This window comes from Fukomys damarensis, unplaced genomic scaffold, assembly GCF_012274545.1.
Source record: "Fukomys damarensis isolate Sample0158 unplaced genomic scaffold, DMR_v1.0_HiC HiC_scaffold_9, whole genome shotgun sequence".
Taxonomy (NCBI): domain Eukaryota; kingdom Metazoa; phylum Chordata; class Mammalia; order Rodentia; family Bathyergidae; genus Fukomys; species Fukomys damarensis.
The window spans coordinates 8,019,454-8,040,344 of record NW_022900921.1 but is presented as its reverse complement, the minus strand read 5'-3'; the positions used below and the strand labels follow the sequence as shown (position 1 = coordinate 8,040,344).

Sequence of the window (20,891 nt, the reverse complement as noted above, 5' to 3'; positions counted from 1 at the left end):
CCCCCCCCCCGCCCCCGGGCTGAATGTCGGATTTGAACCTGCAAAGGAGAACCACCTGGCTCTTGATTTTGTTTGGAGGGCTGTTTTGACCCTCAGAATTCGGATCAACCCTGATTTTTCTGAGATGTTTTAGTGAGGAGGCGTGGGTAGCTGATGGAGAGGCGGTGGGTCCTACCCAGCAACCTTTCTGTATTCCACCTGCTTGAAGAAAGCACAAGTTTTGAACGGCTGGAAGTGAAAGAAGAATCCTCTGGCGGGCCTACCCTCTTCCTACTCTTTCTGATGGAGAGCTCTGGGGGGTGGGGTTGCAGGAGGCCCCCAGGGCCCAGAAAGGGTTAGGAACTGGCTCAAGAACACACAGCTCAAGCCAGGTGTGATGCTGCACACTCGCAATCCCAGCACTCGGGAGGCTGAGGCAGTAGAACCAGCAGGAGTTCGAGGCCAGCCTGGGCTACACAGTGAGGGCAAAGCCAGCCTAAACTACACAGCAAGGCTCTGTCTCAAAAAACCAAACACAGAACAGACTTACACCCTGACTAACTCACAGTAACCCAGACCAGTGTTCCTTGCTGTTCAACAGGAAAAGAGCTTTCAGAGAAAGGTGTCAACTCGGGTGCTGCTTCCTAGAACCAAGGGGACGTACACAGAGGAGGGGGTGGGCACGCCTCTCTCGGGAGGCTTCTGCATCGGAGGGAAATAAAGCAGACACTGGGACTAGCAGACCTGCTGACGTACTCTGCCTGCACACACGGCAGGTGCCGCAGGGACCTCTGCTTCTCCTGTCCCCGCCCCTATAACGAAGCAACGCAAAGCCCTCGAGGGAGCATAGCTGCGTGCCTGGCTCTGAGCTGGCGACAGCAGCGCCACACAGCGGGTGCTGTGCAGGGCACGAGCACAGCTTTATAGGCCCATCACAGATGGGGAGACGGAGGCACCAGAGCCTAAAGTCACTTGCTCAAGGCTTTCGAGCTCGAAAGTAGAAGCACTGGAATTCAAACCCACTGTCTGTCCACGGGGCCTGCGGCCACTCTGCCACTTACTGCGGTGCCACCTCGCTCAAGGTGCTCCGTTTCTCTGAGCCTTTTGTTATCCGTACAGTGGTGCTGATGGAAGTCGACCAAAGGCTGGTGCAAAGGATAAAATGCGGGATGAAGTACCTCGCTTCGGGTCTGCCGCTGCCCGATTCAGAGGGACGCGATCCATAGAGGGAGACGCAGGAGGCAGGCCCAGTGCCTGCTGCGGTGAGCCTGCTTCAGTACGGCCAGCACCGTTCATCATCCCCGTGCGACCATGTCGGCAGTGAGGACCAGGAACCACGGGAAAAGCTGGGCACTGCGGCCCGTCCCTGTAGTCCCAACATTCTGGGGGCTGAGGCAGGAGAGTCGCAAGTTCAAGCCCAGCTTGGGCTACACAGCAGGTTCAAGGCCAGCCTGGACTACAAAGTAAGAGGGTGACAAAAAATTTTGTTGTTGTTGAAAACTAGAAAGAAAGCAGCTCGTTAAAGGCAGACACAGCTCCTCCCACGAGCTTCCCTTTGCCCATTCATCTGATTTCTCCTGAGAACTCCCTCAAGTAATCTTGGTTCATAGGACCAATTTCAGAGCTCTTCTTACTTCTATAGCGGAAGTAAACATTTAGAGGGCGTATACCGGTCTGTACCATGGAGCTCTTCCTCCATTGTAGTGCCAGCGTACCACACTCTCAGGAAACCGTGGTGATATGAAAATGTCCCAGATTCACCCTCCTCCAGACAAGAGGTGGAGTGTCATTCTCCCCTTGTACACTGGCCGGACTTGGTCTCACCTCTGCCAGATGATAGCACAGAGTATCAAAAGCAATACACAAAACAGAGACTGGATTAGCTGTCAGAACTGTGGCCGGCTCTCTCTCCAATTGTGTACTCAGTGACTCATGCTGCAAACCTTCAGCATGGAGAAGTTCACACGTCGTGCAACCAATGCCTCCTGCCAGCAGCCATGAAGTGTGCCGTCTGGCAGCCGAATGCCCAGCCCCAGAGAGACCCAGATGCCTGCAGAGCTGGCCAGCATCCTCACCGCTGCCTCATGACAGACCCGGCGAAGCCCAAATTGCTGACGTGCAAAAACTCAGAGAACAAATGAGTGTTCTAAGCCTTCATACTGTGGGATGATTTGCTATGCAGTGATATTTAATGACAGACAGGTAATGATAACACTATACAATGAAATCAGGGAATAATGGTGTGTTTAAGAGCAAGGAGGCAACAGAAACATCACAGATTTAAGGCTGAAGAAAAACCCACATACTCAGATGACAGCTTTCCTATGAAGCCACAAAAGAAACCAAGCCTTGTTCTGTGGCACATGCCTATGGTCCCATGGGAGGTGGAAGCGGGTGGGCCGCTGCAGTCTAGATGTTCAAGACCAACCTGGGCAAAACAGAGAGACTCTATTTTGAAATAATAAAAAATAAACCAGATGGAAGATCTGAGACTGTCTGGCTTCATGTGATTAAAAACCATGACATGGCATGTAGCCAAAGGAATTAAAGGCAGCATACTACAGGAATACCTACACAACCACGTTTACTGTGGCACAATTCACAATAACTATATGGAACCAGCCTATGTGCCCATCAGTGGATGACTGTACAAAGGAAATGTGTTTACCCACAATGGAATACTACTCTTCCATAAAGGAGGACAGCTGAGTAATTTGTAGGAAAATGGATGCACCTTGAGATCATAATGAAATAAAGCAGACACACAAGTTTAAATATCACATGGTTTCTCCTACATGAGAAATCCAAATGTAAATGGAAAGAAAAATAAAAGATAGAAAAATAAGAAACAGGGAGATAGATCTTTTGTAAAAAGGAAGGGGACAGAGACACAGATGGAAGGAGGAGGGAGGGGAGAGGAAAGGGATAAAAAAATAATTAAGATGTGTTAAGTGGTGATTTGAGTGCACCGACTCCCCACAAGGAATGCAATCACTGTGTACTGCAAGCGTGTGCTAATTTAAAAAATTGAAAATGTGGTGCATATACATAAGGGAGTATTATTCAGCTGTAAAAAATCCCCAAATTTTGCCATCTACAGGAAGAGGGATGGAACTAGAGATCACCATATTAAGCAAAATAAATGAGATTCAGAAAATCAAATGACACATATTTTTCCTAATACGTGGACTCAAATTTAAAAAGCTAACATGATAATGTATGGTAGGAGAGGCCGTTAGACAAGAGGAGGAGGGGGAGGGTACAAGGGAGCATAATGCGGACGGACGGGGTCAAAACATGTCATAAGCATCGATGAAAACACAACGAAACCCAGTCTTATAAAATTACTACGCACTAACAAACAATGTGTTAAAAAACATTTTTAAAAGTAGGAAAAAGGGGAAATGTGGCTGTGACTCAGGTAAGGCTGGCTGAACTCTGCTCCCTGAGGGGCCCCACAGGAAGCTCAGCTCCGTCACTTCCTCCCCAGCCGCACTGCCCTCTGGGAGCTCCTCAGAGGGACCAAGTCCTCTCCTGCCCTCCTGCCTTTGCATGCGGATTTGTCCTTCTCCTCACAGCATCCCTTTCCCTTTTTCACTTTCATTTCTAGTTACAGAATTTAAAAAAGAATTTTACTGTGAAATACTCACACTTACAGAAAAGATCAAAGTAGAGAACTCCTCCGTGCCTTTGTCTATATTGGTTGCCATCGCTCATCATGTACGTTTTACCCGCCCCATTTATCTATGGCGAAAATTCTTTTCTGAACCATTCTACAGAAAGCAGAAAACATAGTAATTCTCTATTTCTATTTCCTAAGAGTAAAGACACCAGGAAGTTTAATACTGATAAATAAACCTACCTAATATATAGTTCATACCCAAATTTTGCTAACCATTCCAGCTATGTTCTTGATGCTTTTTTTCCCCGGTGCAGGGGCCTATCCAAGCTGTCTGTTCCTTTTTACACTCATCGAATACGTCACATCAGGTATCGGGTAAAGCGTTTTGGATGAAATAGTGGTGGAGGGGACACCCAGTCATGGCCACTGTCCTCAGAGCACTTTACAGCTCAACAGGGAAACACATAAATCAAATAACCACCCTAATCATGAGTCGTATGATCACAAACTAAGACATGTATTTTAAAGAAAGAAGCCCTGAGTGGAGTAAGGGCTAGAGAAGGTCGGGAAGCAACCCCCCACCCAAATAGGGACACCCGGGCTGAGGTCTTCAGCGATAGGCAGTGTCAGCCAGGCAAATTCTGTGTGTGTACAGGGCTGGGATACTGAATAAGCCTCCCATGCATGCGGGTAGGACATGTGCAAAGGCCCTGTGGCAGAAGGACACAGGCTTGTTTAAGATGAACGAGGCTGGAGGACAGAGATGGAGGAGGGTATATGGGAAGGGAGCCTGGAATGGGGCTTAATTTTTATCCTTGAACAGGAAGCCACTAATGGGTTCCCAGGAGACCCAGTGGCATAATTTACACTTCCAAAAGATCGCTCTGCCTGCTGCAAGTAGGAAGGTAATGAAAATAATACAGGTCAACCATCCTTCAGCCTTGATTCCAAAATCCAAAAAGCTTTTTTAATAACTTTTTCTTGATAACTCATTTAGTCACAAAGCCTGACCTGAATAGACATGAGGCTATTAATAATCTTTACATATCCACTTAGCGTGAACACATTTTTGCCACAGGAGGAGGAAATGTGTTTGATTATAGGGAACTACAGCAGATCCTCCGGGCTGGTACACAATGAGGTCTACACATTATATGAACTAAATTCCTAATCCTACCCACCAATATGGCAGCATCAGAAAGTAGGGGCTCTGGGGGTAATCTGGTCCCGAGCGGAGACCTCTCATGAATGAGATTAATGTCCTCATAAGAAACTGCATCTCCCTGGTTGTCTCCATCCCTCTGCCTGTCTTCTCTCTCTAATGTATACACCTCCCATGTGGACACAGAAGGAAGCAGCCATCTGTAAACCAGGAATAGAGCCCGTGCCAGGAACTGACTGTACTGACAGCCTCATCTGACTTCTGGCCTCCGTACCTGTGAGAAACACAGGTGTGTTGTTTAAGCCAACACACTCTGTCAGAGCAGCCCCACAGACCAAGACAGACAGTTATCAGTTGAGTACCCCTCAGCTCCAAAGCCCCCTTCACGGCCTGCAGTGACAAAAATAGTTCTCAGCGTTTAAACCCGCTTCCCTGGCCTGTTGATGCGGTGCTCGAGGCGGTCAGAAGACAACACAGGGGAGACACTGCAGGAGGAGGGCCCATCCTGGGTGTGCCATGCTCACCACGCAGCGGGGAGGGTGGCTTCTTGGCACCGGCCTGGCACAGCGTGCAGGGCTCCCCCACGTCGACTCGGGCGGCACCTACTTCTCCACAGCGCTGGCAGCTCCCCCGGGGTCGACTCCCCCGGGCGGTTTTCGGCCCCGCCTTGCCCGCCCCAGCAGGATATCTGGTGAGTTGCACCACTCGGGCACCACAGCAGGGGCTCTGCCACCCAGGAAGCAGGACGGGCCCTCCCCGTGGTCAGGACCACAGCTGCTAGGCAGGGCGTCTTGGGGACCTACCCTCGCCCAGGGAGGGGGGCCCACGGACAGGACCTCAGCCCTGCGGGTGGTGACTGCTTCTAGACACCCGGTGTCCCTATCTTCCTTGCAGCGCATTTCCCTATTAGCCCATCTTTCATGACTCTAATTTCCTGTTAGGGTTAATGATCCTTCTTCTGAAAATTCCTGTGTTCAAATAACTGTGATTTCTCCCTCCTAACCGACCTGATTACGTAATTCCAAGTCCTAAAACGCAGCTAATACCAAAGGTTTCGGCCGAGAGCTCGAGGACCTGTGACAATGACAGCTGCGTGGCCCTACGCCCAGGGCTTTCCGTCTGGGAGCTGCTCTAAGCCCGGCAGTCACCCTACGAAGTAAGTACTCTCATCACGCCTGTTTCTAAATAGAGCAGGTGAGGAAACGAGACCAGGAAATATTCTAAGTCACGCAGCTAGTAAAGGACCAACCTGGGATTTGGCCTGAAGCCTTGTAAGCCCAGGGGAGGGGCAAAGGCAGAGGCGACAGGCAGATCCATCCTGCCCTTATGGCCCTGTCCACTCTACCGACTGCCCTCAGTCCTGGGGCGGAGGCTGGGTCCTTCCCTCCCGGAAGGTGGAGGGCTGAGCCGAGAAGCAGCTTGGGCGCACTCAGCCGAGTCCGACAGACAAAGGACACGTTCGGCAACGCAGAGCAGGGACCCAGACGCTCGCACCACAGCACCCAAGACTCGCAGGCTGCACCCTATGCTTGGGAGACTGGGCTTCTCGGAGCCTTTTGGGGGCTGCTCTGCCTCATTTGACCTGACAGCGACCAACGCAGCACCCTTGTGGGCCTCTTTCGATGCCAACACGCAAACTCCTGGACCCCTGAGAAAACATGTCTGGTCACCCGGCCTCGCGGCCAGAAACCCTTCATGCTCCCCACAACTGGAAGATGGAGTCTGGCTTATGAATCTGGCCCCACCTGCTCTCTAGCCTCTCCTGGTCCTGCACTCAGCTTGACTTTTTAGGGAGACCCTGCACGCTCCATTCAGTTTGCCCACTCTGGACTTCTGACTGTGCTGGCCCCTCTGCTCTCTCCCCGACCCTCAGTCCCTAAGTACCTGGGTCAGGACTCTACCCTTGGGGAAACCCTTCCTGCCCCACCCAACAGGAGCCTACTGGAGACCCCGTGACATTCTGGCTCAACCTGTCTGGCCTTAGAGCCCAGGGTCAAGGCTCAGGGCCCTGCAGGCCACCGGGAGCTTCTGCAGCACTCGTCTGTGTGACCTTGGGTCAAGCACTTCATCTCCACAAAGCGCAGTGCCCTCATTTGTAACATGGGGGTGAAAGTGTTGCGTATGTTTTGGGGTTGCTATAAGGAGTAAGAATGATAGCATCTGCGAAGTCTTAACACCGCACCTAGGGAAAACAGGCAGCAACAGCCATTATTACTGCGAGCAGCTTGAGCTCAGAGGCCTCACTACCCAGCAGGCTGTCTGCCCCACAGAAAAGTTTGGCGGATTCATGAATGAATTCATTCTCCTTCCACTCCCAGGACCTCCAGTCTGGTCTCCCCGCTTCCACCGCCTCCTGCGTTGTCACAGTTACCTTTCTGGGGCAACGCCTCCGCTTCAGTCATCCCCTGCTCAAACCAACACAGCTTCTCTGGCTCCTGAAGTCCAGCCTCCCCAGCCCAGCAACCAGAGATCCACCTTCCCTGATACTCTGCGGCGAACACCCGAAGTTCCAGTGACTCTGGCTTACCCGCTGTTACTGGAGTAGGACCTCACCACCACCCTTCCAACTCCAGAGGCCCAAGCCTTAACCTCCCCCAGGACCACCTTTAAAATCACCAGCTTGCAGAGGTCCTTTCCGACCTAGCCAGTGTGGGCTCCCATCTTGGTGCCCAATGCCTGGCTGGTCCCTTCCCACAGTGCAGACCCCTCCATATCCTAAGGCAGTGGCTGGTTTTTGTGCCTATCGTGCCGCAACGCCCCAAATCAGTTTAGTTGAGGCACAGAACAAAACAGTACATTGCTGAAGTCAGTGTAGCTGGAAATCAGAAAAAAATGAGAGACAGTGGGGAACATAAGATCAGCTCGTGCCTTGGGTTTATTCATTCGTATTCAAGGTAATGGCTGTAAAAGAAAAAAGAGAGGTTGATCTCTTACTCGGGAGAGGGGCTTTTCTTAAAGAACACATTCGTGCGGTGTAACACGCTAATCCTCCATGGGAAGAGAGATCTTTTCCACAAATTAAAAAGAAATGCAAGTAGGAAGAGATTAAGACAATTATCCCAGCCTCTGGTACTCCCGTTGCTCCTAGGCTGCTGGCAGCACGACTCCCCGCTCGCCTCCACCTCCACAGGCAACATCCTCTGTGCCACCTCCCTTCTTCTCATAAGGACCCCAGTCAGCCACAGAGGATTAAAGGCCCCGTGTGCCCCAGCGAGACCCCATCCTAACGAGACCCCATCCTAACGAGACCCCACCACAAGCATCCTATGTTCGAGGATGGTCAAATCCTGAGGTATTGGGGCTTAGGCTTTACCATAACTGCCTGGGATACAATTCAACCCAGAAGACTCCATTTGTCCACCCCATGGGTGCAGTGGCCCACAGCCCTTCTCCTTATGTGACCCCACTGTACCCAAGGGGCACTGAACTTCACCTGCAGTAAGTAGCTCCCCGAAAGGAATAAGCAGGGGTCCACATTCCCAAGAATTTAAGGGACCCTCATCAAGAGACCTCACCCAAGAAGCCATGTGGCAGAAGGATGTGAGAAAACAGTGGGAAACACTGTCCTAGAGCTGTCACCAACAGGCCTTTGGCGGGTGACCAAGGGAGCCAACATGTTCTGCGCTCTGATCTCACCAAAGGAGAGGGAAGTCTACTTCTTCCCTAGCTGTAAGAGCACAGGCCCGGAAAGGGAAAGTGTACATTTTCTCCCAGGCACCAAGCACAGAAGGGTGTCCACATGTGATGGGGCGGATGGCCAGAGGCACCCTACGGGGACGGGTGTGCGGGGACACAGGCTTGCATGCACTGTTCACTCATTCATTCAACATACACCTGCTGAGCACTCTCTATGTAACCCTGCTGTACAGTAGTAAATAAGGCAGAGGAGGTTCCTACGCTAACACTGCTACCAAAGCAAAGAACTAAACAAGCAAATAAATTAGTGCAGGAACTCTGGACAGGGCCAAGTCACTCAGTGGATAACTCAGGTACACGGCAGAGGGACAAGGGAAGAGGTACTTCCAATGGCTGCTTCAAGGAAGGCTCCTCTGAGGAGAAGAGATTGGAGCAAATACCTCAGAGATGAGGAGGAGCCAGCCATGCAACAATCTTTGGGGAAGCATTCCTTGTGCAAAGGTCCTGAGAGAAGAAGGCACTGGATGTGCAAGAACCCAATATGGCGGAAATGGGCTACGGGTGGGGAGTTGGACAAAATGGGTTTGACAGGTTAGCAGCAGCCAAAGAAGGCAGGAGTTTGAACTGTTTATGTTTTCGGCACAGCAGTAGCAAGCCACTGGAGGATTTTAGAAAAGGGACCGGAATACATGATTTACATTGGAAAGGGTGCTCTCTAGCTGTGTGTACAGAACGGACTGCAGGGGCCAGGGATTTAGCTCAGTGGTTCTGCTGCCTGCCTCAAAAGTGCAAGGGCCCAAGTTCAATCTCTGGTATTAAAAAAAAAAGAAAGAAGAAGAATGGACTGCAGTTGTGGGGGGTGGGTCACACCCAGCAGCCATGGCAGAGATAAGGCGAGTGGGAAGCTGGGAAGAGAGGGCAGATTTGGACTCCAGTTCAGAGGGAGACACAGCAGGCGCATCAGATCCAGGGGAGAACTCGGGGCCTCCCTTGGTGTCGAGAGCTGGTAGGACCCTTAGAACTCAACCCCATCCCATTAACACAATGTACATATGAGGAAACTGAGGCACTGCCGGATCTGGGGCTGCCCAAGTAACACAAGGTAGACCCCATCTGAAGGTTGAGGCTTCTGCCTCACAACCCAGGCTTCCTCCACCAGGAAGACAGCAGAACACAGGTTGGCAAACAACAGTCCACCCAATCCAGAATGCTGCCTGTTTTGACAAATAAAATTTTATTAGAACACAATGCATTCATTCACATATGTATTGTCTATGGCCACTTTCACACCACAATAGCAGAACTGAGTAGTTATAGCTGAGACCATACTGTCTACAAAGCCTATGTTATTTTCTCATCTAACGGATCACAGAGCCGGGCGTGGTGGTGCATGCCTGTAATCCCAGCACTCAGGAGGCTGAGGCAGGAGGCTCACTGGGGTTGCCCTTCTGGAAAGGCTCCTGGGACAAAACTCTCCTCTGCTCAGGGCAATGGCAAAGCACAGGCACCATGACATTCACGCCACTAACACTGTACGAATTAAGTTCTATACGCATTTCCAAGAGACAGAAATGGATTCCATCTGGAAAGATCCAAGAAGACTTTCTGGCAAAGAGATCCGAAAGGAGCTTGAACAGCTGAGTAGAGGGTACTTGGGCAATGCTCTGCCCGCCCAATCACCGACTGCCCAGGACTCTGCTGAGTGAGTGGGAGAAGTCCCCCACCACTGGGAGCGTTCCAGCCAAACACGGCTGCCCGCCTGGCAAGGAGACCACACAAGATGAAAGAAACAATCTCTCAAAATCATGGGTCCCAGGGCAGTGGGCCTGTGGCTTCCGTAGCCTCATCTTTATCTTATTTGCGGACAGCAACACACACAAGCAGAGAGACAAGGAGTGGGGTGGGGACAGGAGACAGAGGGGATGAGAACCGGAGTGGTGGAAGGGGCACACTCACACGCACAGCTGAAGAGAAGCCTCACAAGCCGCCAGAGGGAGACATCTACACCAGGGCCTTGATGCCCCTTAACTGCTTGCAGATAGGAGGGAGAAAGAGCATAGGCTGACAATTAGGGTTAAAACTAATCAAACGTCCCTTTAATACCTCTGCCTTGGCACCTGGCATGCTCCTTAATGCGCCCCATTGTTCCCTGGCAGAGCTTTGGCGGCTGGAGCCCTCAGCTGCCTCTCCTGCTGCCAGGAGGGAGGTGGGCAGGCTGGGGAGGGGAGCGGTGGGGAAGGGTACCCCAGGCCCCCCGGGAGGCTCTGCCGGGAGCCCAGCAAGGGGCCCACCAGGCACCAGTGCCCAGGGAGGGGCAGCAAGAAGAGTCAGGCAAAGGGCAGCTGCCTCTTCCCTGCTCCCTGCCCTGTCAGGAAGGCAAATCTCACTCTGCAAGTGAGGACAGGGGCCAGGAGGCTAAACGCTTCAGCAGGAGTCACTTGCAGGCTGGCTGAGCGCACAAGTCCGCGTCAGCAATCTGAGCGGAGTCCGGCCGCTGGCTTCTAGTGCCAGCCTGGGAAGTGACGTTGGCCTCCCGAGCCTCAGCTTTCCCATCTGCACGCTGACAATGCAAGAGCACTCGTGTCCTGCCGTCAGGGGCTAACGAAACGAGATGGGCACAGGGCACAGCCTGCGGTCGGAGCTCACTGTGGTCATGATCTCATCCCTGCTGCGGAGCTAGGGCGCCGTCCAGGGCTGGCTGCCACGTCGGCTGGGCCTCCTGCTGCTGCGCCCCAGAAGGTCCCTGAGCACTGGGCAGAACTGCAGCGCTGGCCTGTACGCACGAGGGGCCGCGGTCAGCGGAGCCGCCTCGACTGTGAGCTCTGGGGCCCTGGCTGTGCTCACAGATCCTTCTCCAGAAGAGCCTGGGATGCCTTTGAGCCCTGAGACAGGCGGATGCAGCACGAACCAGCTATGTGGGGTGCTGTCTTCACTGTCATCCTGCAGGACCCTAACGCTCCTCTGCTCGCAGTCTGCATTTCCAGGGTTCCCTGATAAACCAGGAAGCACAAGGCAGAAATCAAAGTGGACTCTGCACCCACAGCACGGCTGACAAGCTCACAGCTGCCCCAACACGGCTGGAACAAGCTGGATCACAGGCTGAGCCTCACACTTAAAAGCCTGGGGACAAAGAGGCAAGGAAAACAGGTTCTTGGACTCAAATGGAGCAGGAATCATCTGAACTTCAGAGTCAGGTCTAAAGCCCAAAGGATAATGCATTCATATTTCTAAGTAATTGTCTTTTCCCCCCAAAAAGTATATTGGTCTTAGAGGTGGAAGGCTGGGCCTTAATCTACTGGCTCTGCAATGAGTGCTGTCACTTTTGCTCTTTAAACCTCAGTTTGCCAATCTGTGAAGTGGGACCCATACGACCTGCCCTGCTTTCACCTGGAACTCTGCACACGATGCCGTCGGGCTCCAAATTAAAATGCCTCCTGAGGCCACCTTGGCTGTATGGAAAGAGGAGGCACCCAGGCTCTTGACACAGAGTGGCAGGGGCTGTGGCCAGGTGCAGAGGGGGTACTGTCTAGAGGGGTGGCTGTTACCCAGACCTGGCAAGCTTTCATGATTCTAGAACCCAGGTCCAGCTGCCAGACTTTCAGCTTTATTGCAAAAAGCCATTCTAAAAATATGAAATATTGTAATGTTTAGGTACTGGCAACAAACATTTAAAAAATAAAGACACCTGTTTCATTTTGGCTCAGTGGTTTTGCAGCCTTCCTAACAAGTGCAAGGGCCCGAGTTCGAACCCTGGTACCACAAATAAATAAATAAATACATACATACATACATAAATAAACAGAGCAAATAAATTTAAAAAAAGATACCCAAGCACCTATGGGCCAGCACTGAGTGAGCCACATGACACCTACCTAGGGATTGTACCCCGCCTGTGGGCTAGCAGGCTGTAGCGTCTGTTAAAAGTATGAGTAAGGTTTGTTTTTTAACGTGAAGGTCAAATAAATTAATGCAAGAAGCTCTCAAGAGACAGTCATTAAGGATTACTCGTAATGAAATAACCAGGACTCCAAACTACAGACCCTCATGTTCCAAAACAGAATTATCAACTTTTTCCTAAAGTTAGGTGCCAAATTTAGTACCTGTTATTTCTCAAATAGACACGGACATTCTATGGCCATACCATCCTGAACGGACCCGATCTTGTCACATAAACACATACACACATGCACATTTTCATTGTCTGTAGCTGACTCTGATCAGGAAGAAAACACCCAAAGGATAACACTTTTCAGTTGACAACATACAACCCGCATTGGCCGCAGTGAGTAATTTTCGCGCCCCACCCCCTCAGATGTTTCCAACCGGTTCCCTTTAAGCAACCTCCTGCCGACAGAAGCTCCCCTCCGACCCTGCGCTCAGTGGCAGCCTTCGAGGGTGTGGAGGCTGACATATGTAACTCAGGGGACACCCGCCCAGCCACACCACCCTGGTGACCCAGGCTCTTGGGAGGCTGCCTGTGTGTGGCCCCAGGCACACGTGGGACTGGCTGTGATCCCCGCCTGGGCACGGCCGCCAGCCCTCAGATTAAGAAAGCACTTGGCAGAGCCAAGCGCGACAAATCCAAGACCCAGGCTCTCGGGTCCTCAGTGATCGCTGAGGACTCACAGACTCATCCACAGCCCAGTGCACCTGTTCCCTGGGTGGCCCCGTGTACGCACCTCAGTCACCTCAACTTTAACGTGATCATCCCAGGAACCTGAGGAAATTGGGGAAACTGCTCTGTTCTGGAGGAGCTGGAAGCCCAGGGGCGAGGCAGAGGCCAGCGAGGGGCAGGGCTGGCGCGTGGGTCGGGTCAGTTCGGATTCCAAGTCCGCAGTCTCCCCTCTGCTCTTGCCAGCTCGAGGAAGAGGCTCAGAGTCTCCACATGCCACCCTCTCCCGGGAGGCCCCTCTTCAGCCCCTCCCTGTGACCCCACACCAGGAAGGCCACAGACTATGGGCAAAGGAGGAAAGCAAAGCTCCAGAGCCCGGCCTGCCCAGGAGGATCCGCAGGGCCCCGCCCGTCCCCCAGGGGCTCCGGACTCTGATGTGCTGGCACCTGACTCGCAGCCAGCACTAACTGGCACGCAGAGCTTTCCTGCGGTGCTGACTGGCAGTACAAGCAGCAGCGGCAGGTAAGTGCCCTCCCCGGGAAGAGAAGCTCCGAGGCAGCACCCAGGAAGCAGTTCGGGGAGGAAGAGGCGGTCTCCCGAGGCTCTACCAAGCATAAGATCCTTGGCCCCCCAGCTCCAGACCAGCTTGAGGGCCCCTCGGCTACAGCCGGAGTCTCCATCCTTAACAGGCTCCCCGGGGATTCTGATGGCCCTGAGGCTCAAGCACCATGGCTCGGTCCAAGCTTCCTGCCCTCTGCCAGCAGGCACTGAGCACCAAAGCAAGGGTTCCCTCCTCCCTCCCTCCCTCCGTCATTCAGCAAACATGCTGGAGGAGCAGAAGCAACCAAGGCAGAGGACAGCTCCTATCTTCAGACAGCACAGTCTGGACAGATTAAACCTAACCGCCACAGAAGGGGCTTGGGGCAACCAGAGGAGGGCACATGCACCCAGCTGCCCCGCAGGGCCACATCAGGGCAAGGGGAAGACAGCAGAGGTCTTCCTGACCGGGCTGCTAAGGCAAGAAGCAGGCAGTCAAAACTGAAGCTCTGGACAGCTAAGGCCAGTGGGCAACTGCCGGAGCTGGGGGACTAAGAACCCGGCCGGCAGGCAGCTGGCAACCGGCAGAAGCTCCAGGAAGCGGGAAGGCTCCCCCAACAACTGCTGCACCTTCCCAAGGGTCAGGAGGGGTTGCAAGAAGCCCCCGCCACACAACCTTGCTGCAGCAGCTAGTGGAGATGCCTCACCCGCCCAGCTCTCTCCACGGCTGAACCCCGCGCCGGCCAACAACAGCTCCCACATGCAAGGGCGCAGGCACCCTTCTCACCTCAGCCACAGGAGCCAGGCCCTCTACCAGGGGGCACAGCTTCCCCCAGCGCCTGTTCCACGCCAAATGTTGCGCTCAGTATTTTGCCCTTGGTGATTCATTTAACACTCAAATGAAAACACCAAAAGAATTATTCCCAGTAAAGAAGCCGAGAATTCCGAGCATTCAGGTTAAGCCACCCACCCAAAGCTCTGAATCAGGGAGCGTGGCTCCAGAGCTAGAGTCCTGCACGGGGCTGCAAAATGTCCTAAGCCAGGAGGAGAAACTGGGAGCTGCTTCACCGATGGGGCCTCAGGAGGGGCGGGGCAAAGTTTCCTCTTCGAGGTCTCGCCACCCCAAGCGATCTCCTGGGTCAGTGAAGAGGGCCAGTCTTAGGGCACAGGTCTCTCCCCGCTGTGCAGACAACTTGGTACCCAGGGCAGCCTCACAGAAGGAGGTGGTGGGCAGTGGGGGCAGCAGGTCCTCTGCCCTACTTAGATACAGAGGAACAAGAGGACAAGAGCTCGTGCTGGCTCTGAGACTCAGGCCCTCGGGCAAACACCCGGGATTCTGTGAGCTCTGGTCCCCTCGTTCCTTCTCTCTAACTGTGAGTACTGAGCAAGCTATAAAGGCAGCAGGCTCAGTAAAGTAAATGCTCAGTCAGTGGTAACTGCCATTATCGCTACCGCCATCATCCTCACTAGTGTCACAACGACATCATTCTTCTTATTAGTAGTATTTTATGTTGTAGCTTTCATCACCTGAGAAAACTAAAGAAAATTCACCATTCAAGGCCAGGGATTCAGCTCAGTGGTTCCACTGCCTGCCTTGCAAGCACAAGGTCTGGAGTCTGATCCCCGGTATCAAAAAAAAAAGCAAAATAAGAAAATTCACTATTCAAAACTCAGGATTCTCTCAAAACCAAAGGGAAGAAAATATGGGCCTGCTCTTTTCCCTTCCCTCTCCTATCTACACTCAGCAGAGGGCAGCAAACAGGAACCATGAAAAGATAAGAGTGAAGAGAGACACATGGAGAGAAAGCTACACACGCATAAATACACACCCACCCACCACAGCAAGCGGAATTGTTTAGCTTCCTCCAGCTTCCAAAGTATGAACACTCTGCCTCCTCCAGCTAAGAGGGCCAGGCAGAAAAATGTTGAAGCTGAAGAGACAGAAGTTCTTTTTCAGCTTGAGAGAAACGTTCAGGGAGCTGACTTCTGGGCTGCATGGGAAAGGGCAGCTCTCTGGACACCTGCAAGGGAACCGAAGGCGGCTGCTCTTCCCACAGTCTGGGCGGCCCAACCCCACCCTCAGCTCCAGGCTGGGCTAAGACAGCCCACATAGCTCCTCCTCCCGACAGGCAGGCCCGACAAGCTGTGAGCTCATCAGGCCCCCTGAGCCACTAATGCCTAGAGGGCACGCTGGAAGATCCAGGGAAGATGCCTCTCCTCTCTTCTATAGAAGCAACCAGAGGAGAGAAGCTTTCTTCTCTAGGAGCTAGGTATGGATATGAGCTCTCCAGGCACAGCTGTCATACGTTGCTACTATGGTGGCTCAGTCCAGGGCAAAGCTAATACAGAGAGACAAAGTCAGAGCCAAGAGAACACAAGGAAAGAGTACTATCGCACAAACCTCTAGATCATAGCATACCTGAAACCACCTGCAATCACGGGAGCCCGTGTGGTCCCTTAACTAATTTCAGCCCGCCTGGCTTAACTCATTCTGTTACTTGTAACTGACACAGAATCTGAGGTGGCTCAATTAGCTCTGTTGGCCATGGAAGGAAGTCACAGCGCCACGTGCTCCGCAGCCATTTAATTCCTCTACTCCCCTGCAGGATCTCTTTGCCACCTTAAAGTTTCATCCATTTTACTCACTTTAAAAGTATAAAATGTTGAGAAGAAAATGTGCAAAAGTGGTTCTGCAAAAAAGATAGGTAGGTTCCTGCAGATAACTGTTCTCATTAAGTACGGGCCCCTAAAGGTTGCTGTAATAATCTTCGCTCAACAGAGAAATAATGGTAGTGAAGGATGAAATATTAGTATGGGGGTTGGGGGAGTCTTCCCAGCAAAATAGAGTAAGAAGTTGGAGAGCACTGTGTTCTGGTCTGTGCCCCTCTCTGTGAGGGGTGCTTAGTGACGTCCCTCTCTTCTGGGCGGGAGCTAGGCTATATGACTTCCTGTCTTCCAGCGGCCAAATGCTATTCTATGAGCTAGACCAGGGCATATCCTCCCCGGGAGGGGAGGCCACGAAGCACTTCCGGGCTACCGCCTTCCCTTACTCTCTGATAAGGAGCAAGACTCTTATCTAAGTCCTTCTCTTTCCTGGCTCTGACACTTATACGAGCTGCAGAAGGTCAGCTATATGCAAAATACAGAAGCCACTGCAGACACTGTCAGGAGCACTGAGCTGCCCCAGACATGCTTCTAGCTGCCAAGTTTGCCTCGAGGTTGTTTTACACAGTGCTGAGATCCCGACTCGGTCCAAGAGCTGACTGTGGACAAGGAACAATTAGCAAGCTAGATGGTTATCTCTTAAATGGGCCTCTTGCCTATTCACTCCTGATTCCATTACCTATTAGTTATGTGTCACTGCAATCAACAGATTAAAGGCTGGACATCTTTGGATTCTGGTGCAAAAGGAGGCATCAGAGTACAAACAAACCCTTAAATGGGACCTCATCACAAGTTAGGCTGTAGGTGGCCTATTGGAGAAACCTTCCTAACATGTTCTTCCAACTCTCAGAAAGCCGGGACATTACGCAGCACTGGGAAAGCGCTAACTATCTATTTCCACCATCACAAATGAATTCCAAGGTCATTAACTCCACTTGAGTATCAGCGCTGAGAAACACTCTGAGGCCAGGTCTGGGCTCAGTGGGAAAGAGGCTGATGAGGAACATCTGTCTGGGCTACACCAGGGAAGCGACACAGCGACACACACTTGCCCTCTCCCCTTCTCGCCACACAGCTAAGAAATCCAAGGCCCAGAGAGGTGAAATTGCTTTCTTGAGGTCACAGAGTGAGCTCAGGGTAAGAGAGAGAACTAGAAGCCAAGCCTGCCTTCCTAAGGAGACCCTGCCTCAGTGGGTCTCCTCCTCAGGAAACAGCAGAGGAGGGCAGGAGAACGCAAGGAAGCCAACTCCCTCCTACGGGCATCAGATTTCACTTGGGCGAGCAGACAGAAAAGTGATTAGCTACCTAAACAATCCAGGCCCTCTGCGTACAGTTAAAGAAATCACTGCAGGCCACATTTCTGTGGCGCTTAACTTGCTGATGGGCAAAGGCTCTGCTACCAGGAAGATGGGAAAAAAAAAGAAGCGACAAGTATTGATTTGTGGATGCTCTAAGAATAAAGTTCAGCTCTGACACATGAGAAAAGCAACTAATACCTCAAAATTAAAGTCACTTGTATTCCATTTTCCCACCAACTTCTATTCTACAGACACCGCTGTCCAATGAAGTCATTTCTCACCACAGACTGTGGCTCTGAAATGGAGAAGGACTGCATGGAGTTTCCTACCGTGGGTATTTAATAACCAGTTCCCAAGCCTGGAATATGAAACAGACTCTAGAATTAAACCAAGAGGTTAAGTAGAGCAGGGCTAGGAATGAGAGAGAACCCCAAAATAAAGGAAAGATGGCCTCAAAGCTGGCTTTTCTTGCTTGGTTTTGCAGCTTTCCAAAAAACCAGCTGTGTGCCCAGATGAATGCTAAACATCCCAGAAGCATTATGTGTTCTTTATAAATGAGACGCCCTGCTCGGCTCTAGAGGAACACCCAGGCTGAGCCAGCACGGCAGTTACGAAGGCTCACATTTTAGCAGACGACAAAGACTCCTGATTTGAAACTCCATTCTTTGGTCCACTGGCAAAATCAAGCAGTTAAAGGACTGCTCGGTGGGCAGAGAAGTTCTCTCAAACCACAAGGAACCTATTTTTCATCTGGATAAAGTCCTGCCAGAACTCCCTCCAGAGCCTCTGTGGTTATTACTACCTGAAAGACCAACGAAAGTCTCAACAAACATGACAGTGAGAGGCGGAGCCACCTGGTCAGCCCCGTCCAAAGAGCCCTGTGAGCTCCAGACCCATCTCCCAGGTAGCAGGCTGACAGGGCTGCCGGTGGGACCAGCATGACTCCGGGACTCAGCTCCCCTCGCACAAGGCCAGCTGACATTCAAAGGAGGCACCAGGGGCCAAGCCCAGGGCGCTGCATCTGCGGGAGAGTGGAACAGAAAGGGGCTGTGTGGGAATCTGGCAGGATGTTCGGGAGAGGCAGCAGATGAATGCTGAGTCCTGTAGCACCTAGCAGAGCTCACCAGTGGGGAAACAACTCTCTCCTGCTACTCCCAGTAAGCAAAGAGGTTTTCTTTAAAGCTAGGACAATCGGTTGACAGACCTGCCCCTGCACACACCCACAACCCCCCACACACACCTTTGCCACTCCAACCCCCTCCTCTTCATGCTATTCCAGGGAAAGGAAATGAATAGCACTAGACCTGCCCAGATGAGCCTCTGCTCATTTCAGTGAGGGGCTCCAAGCAACATCCAGCTGTTGCTCCCCTCTCCCTCTGCACAAAAGGCTGCCTTATTCCATCAGTGCCCTCTTGCACAAGGGAGTAATTTATTTTAAAGCTCAGGCCAAACTGGCAGTTAACCTTGACCTTCTCTCTACACATCTGGGTCTACAGAAAATGAAAATCAGGACATCTCTAGCATCTCCTGCAGTGAAATACGAGGGCTTTCTCCAGGCAGAGGCAGAGTGTCAACAGCTATTTTAGAAGTGCCAAAGCTGTTCCAAAGGAGAGTTTGCACTTGGCCGGGACACTCCCCCTTGGGCTGGGGTTGTGTCCAGTATGGCGCCCCCAGAGTTAGGGATGCTACCAGGGACCCCATGGAGTCAGGAAAAGGGGGGAAAAGACTAATTGTACTCTTCAGTGATTCAGAGATAGCATCACAATGCAGACACTGGACCAATATTCTCATTTCACAGATGGAGAAAGTAAGGCTCAGAGAGGGAGACCGGGGGTAACCAAGGACAAGGACACAGACAGCAAGTTAATGGCAGAGCTGAGGACAGAACCCTGGCCTTCTGACCCTTATGCCAGTACAGGATAGAAAGAGATGAAAGAGATTCTGTGGGAAAACCCACCAGATACAGAATTGAAGGGAGAGAGGTCCAAGTCGGCTGCCAGTCTGAAGCAGGGGTTTAGCAATGAAGTTGGGCCCTTGTCTCTAAACAGTACGCTCTACTGTTTAGATCAGAAAGATCAACCAGACCTTCTAAGATTTGTTGCAACAATTCCCAGAGTGACAGGCTGAGCTCCAGTAGATCAGCCCCGTAGCAAAGAGCCTTCTGTGTTCAAGATGCCAGAACTCGCCTGATACTGAGAAGTGAAAGGAGAATCAGTGGCCTCTAAAAGTCAGCGTCTTCCCCTGAGGGCAGCCAACCATCAGTCAAGTCTGACCCTGAGGCACAAATTACCCACTTCCCATGGGACCAAGAAAAGCCCATAAGGAAACCCAAATACCCTCCTGTTGGAACAGTCTGAGCATGCATATGCTGGCCAGGAGCTGCAAGAGTCAGAGTGATGTGACAAAAACTCTGCTATCAGGAAGCTGCAAGGCTATGTACATACACACACACACACACACACACACACACACACACACACACGGACATGAGTGAGTTCAGAAGAGGCATCAACTGTTAAGATCCCAGCTTTGTCCAGAAGAAGCAGTACATTTGATCAGTTTTGAAGAGACAAGGAGGACATGTGGTGTTCCATCCTCAGGGCAATGGACATCAGTACCTCTGGGACAGGTCAGGGATCCATCCACCACCTGAGGGCAAGAGGGTCAAAGGCAGCAAGTTCCTCAAGGAGCAGCAGCTCACCCAAACCCACCTCCAGGAGTCTGAAGCTCCAAAGGAAACAGGATCTGGCATCCCAGGGAATGCACAGGACCTGAGCAAGGAAAGGGCTGGGGGAGGGGAGAAACAAGCGGGGACAGGAGAGCCGGGAGACGCAGGTGTTCCCCCCGCAGATGACAAAACAGGAAAGGGACGGATCTGGGGGGAAACACACCAAGATCAGCAGGTGGGAGGGTGCAGAGAGAATGTGGACACCAAATAGAAGCACTAGCACCTCCACTCCGGTCCTCAGGAGGAATCTTCCTGGGACACAGAAAAGCAGGTGGAGAAGTGTGGAAGTGATCAGGGAATATCAGAGAGCAGACGGGAAAAAAGGGAAGGTAAAACATGATGAGATATGGAGGTCCGGACTGGGCACCAGGCGTCATGGGTTCTACTCTTGGCTCTGTCTCCGACTGGAATGGAATCCTGGACAAGTCCCTATCCTTTTCCGAGCCTCAATTTTTCCAATCTGCTGAATGGGAAAAGCAAAATCTTCGGCGCTGCCTCTGACGTGACAGAAGAGGTAGAATAGGATTCGTAGGCTAGAAGTGAATTCGAGGACTGGGGTCCTCAACCCCAGGCAACTGAGGCGCTCACCTGTCCGGCCGCCGGTGCCACAGCCGCCCCGGGCTCCCCGGGGGTGTCGTCGGGTTGCCGCTCGC

General features: G+C 52.1%; 1 protein-coding gene across 1 annotated transcript in view; it reads right to left on the bottom strand.

Annotated features, from left to right (window-relative positions):
• The window catches only part of Galnt10 (polypeptide N-acetylgalactosaminyltransferase 10), a gene marked incomplete at its 5' end in the record, with an annotated part of 202,670 nt that extends 181,781 nt beyond the window's left edge, over positions 1-20,889 (bottom strand). The window contains one exon of the mRNA XM_010639832.2: positions 20,827-20,889. Coding sequence (XP_010638134.1) covers positions 20,827-20,889 — 63 coding nt within the window. The remainder of the gene's footprint in view (positions 1-20,826) is intronic.
• Positions 20,890-20,891: the final 2 nt, after the last annotated feature.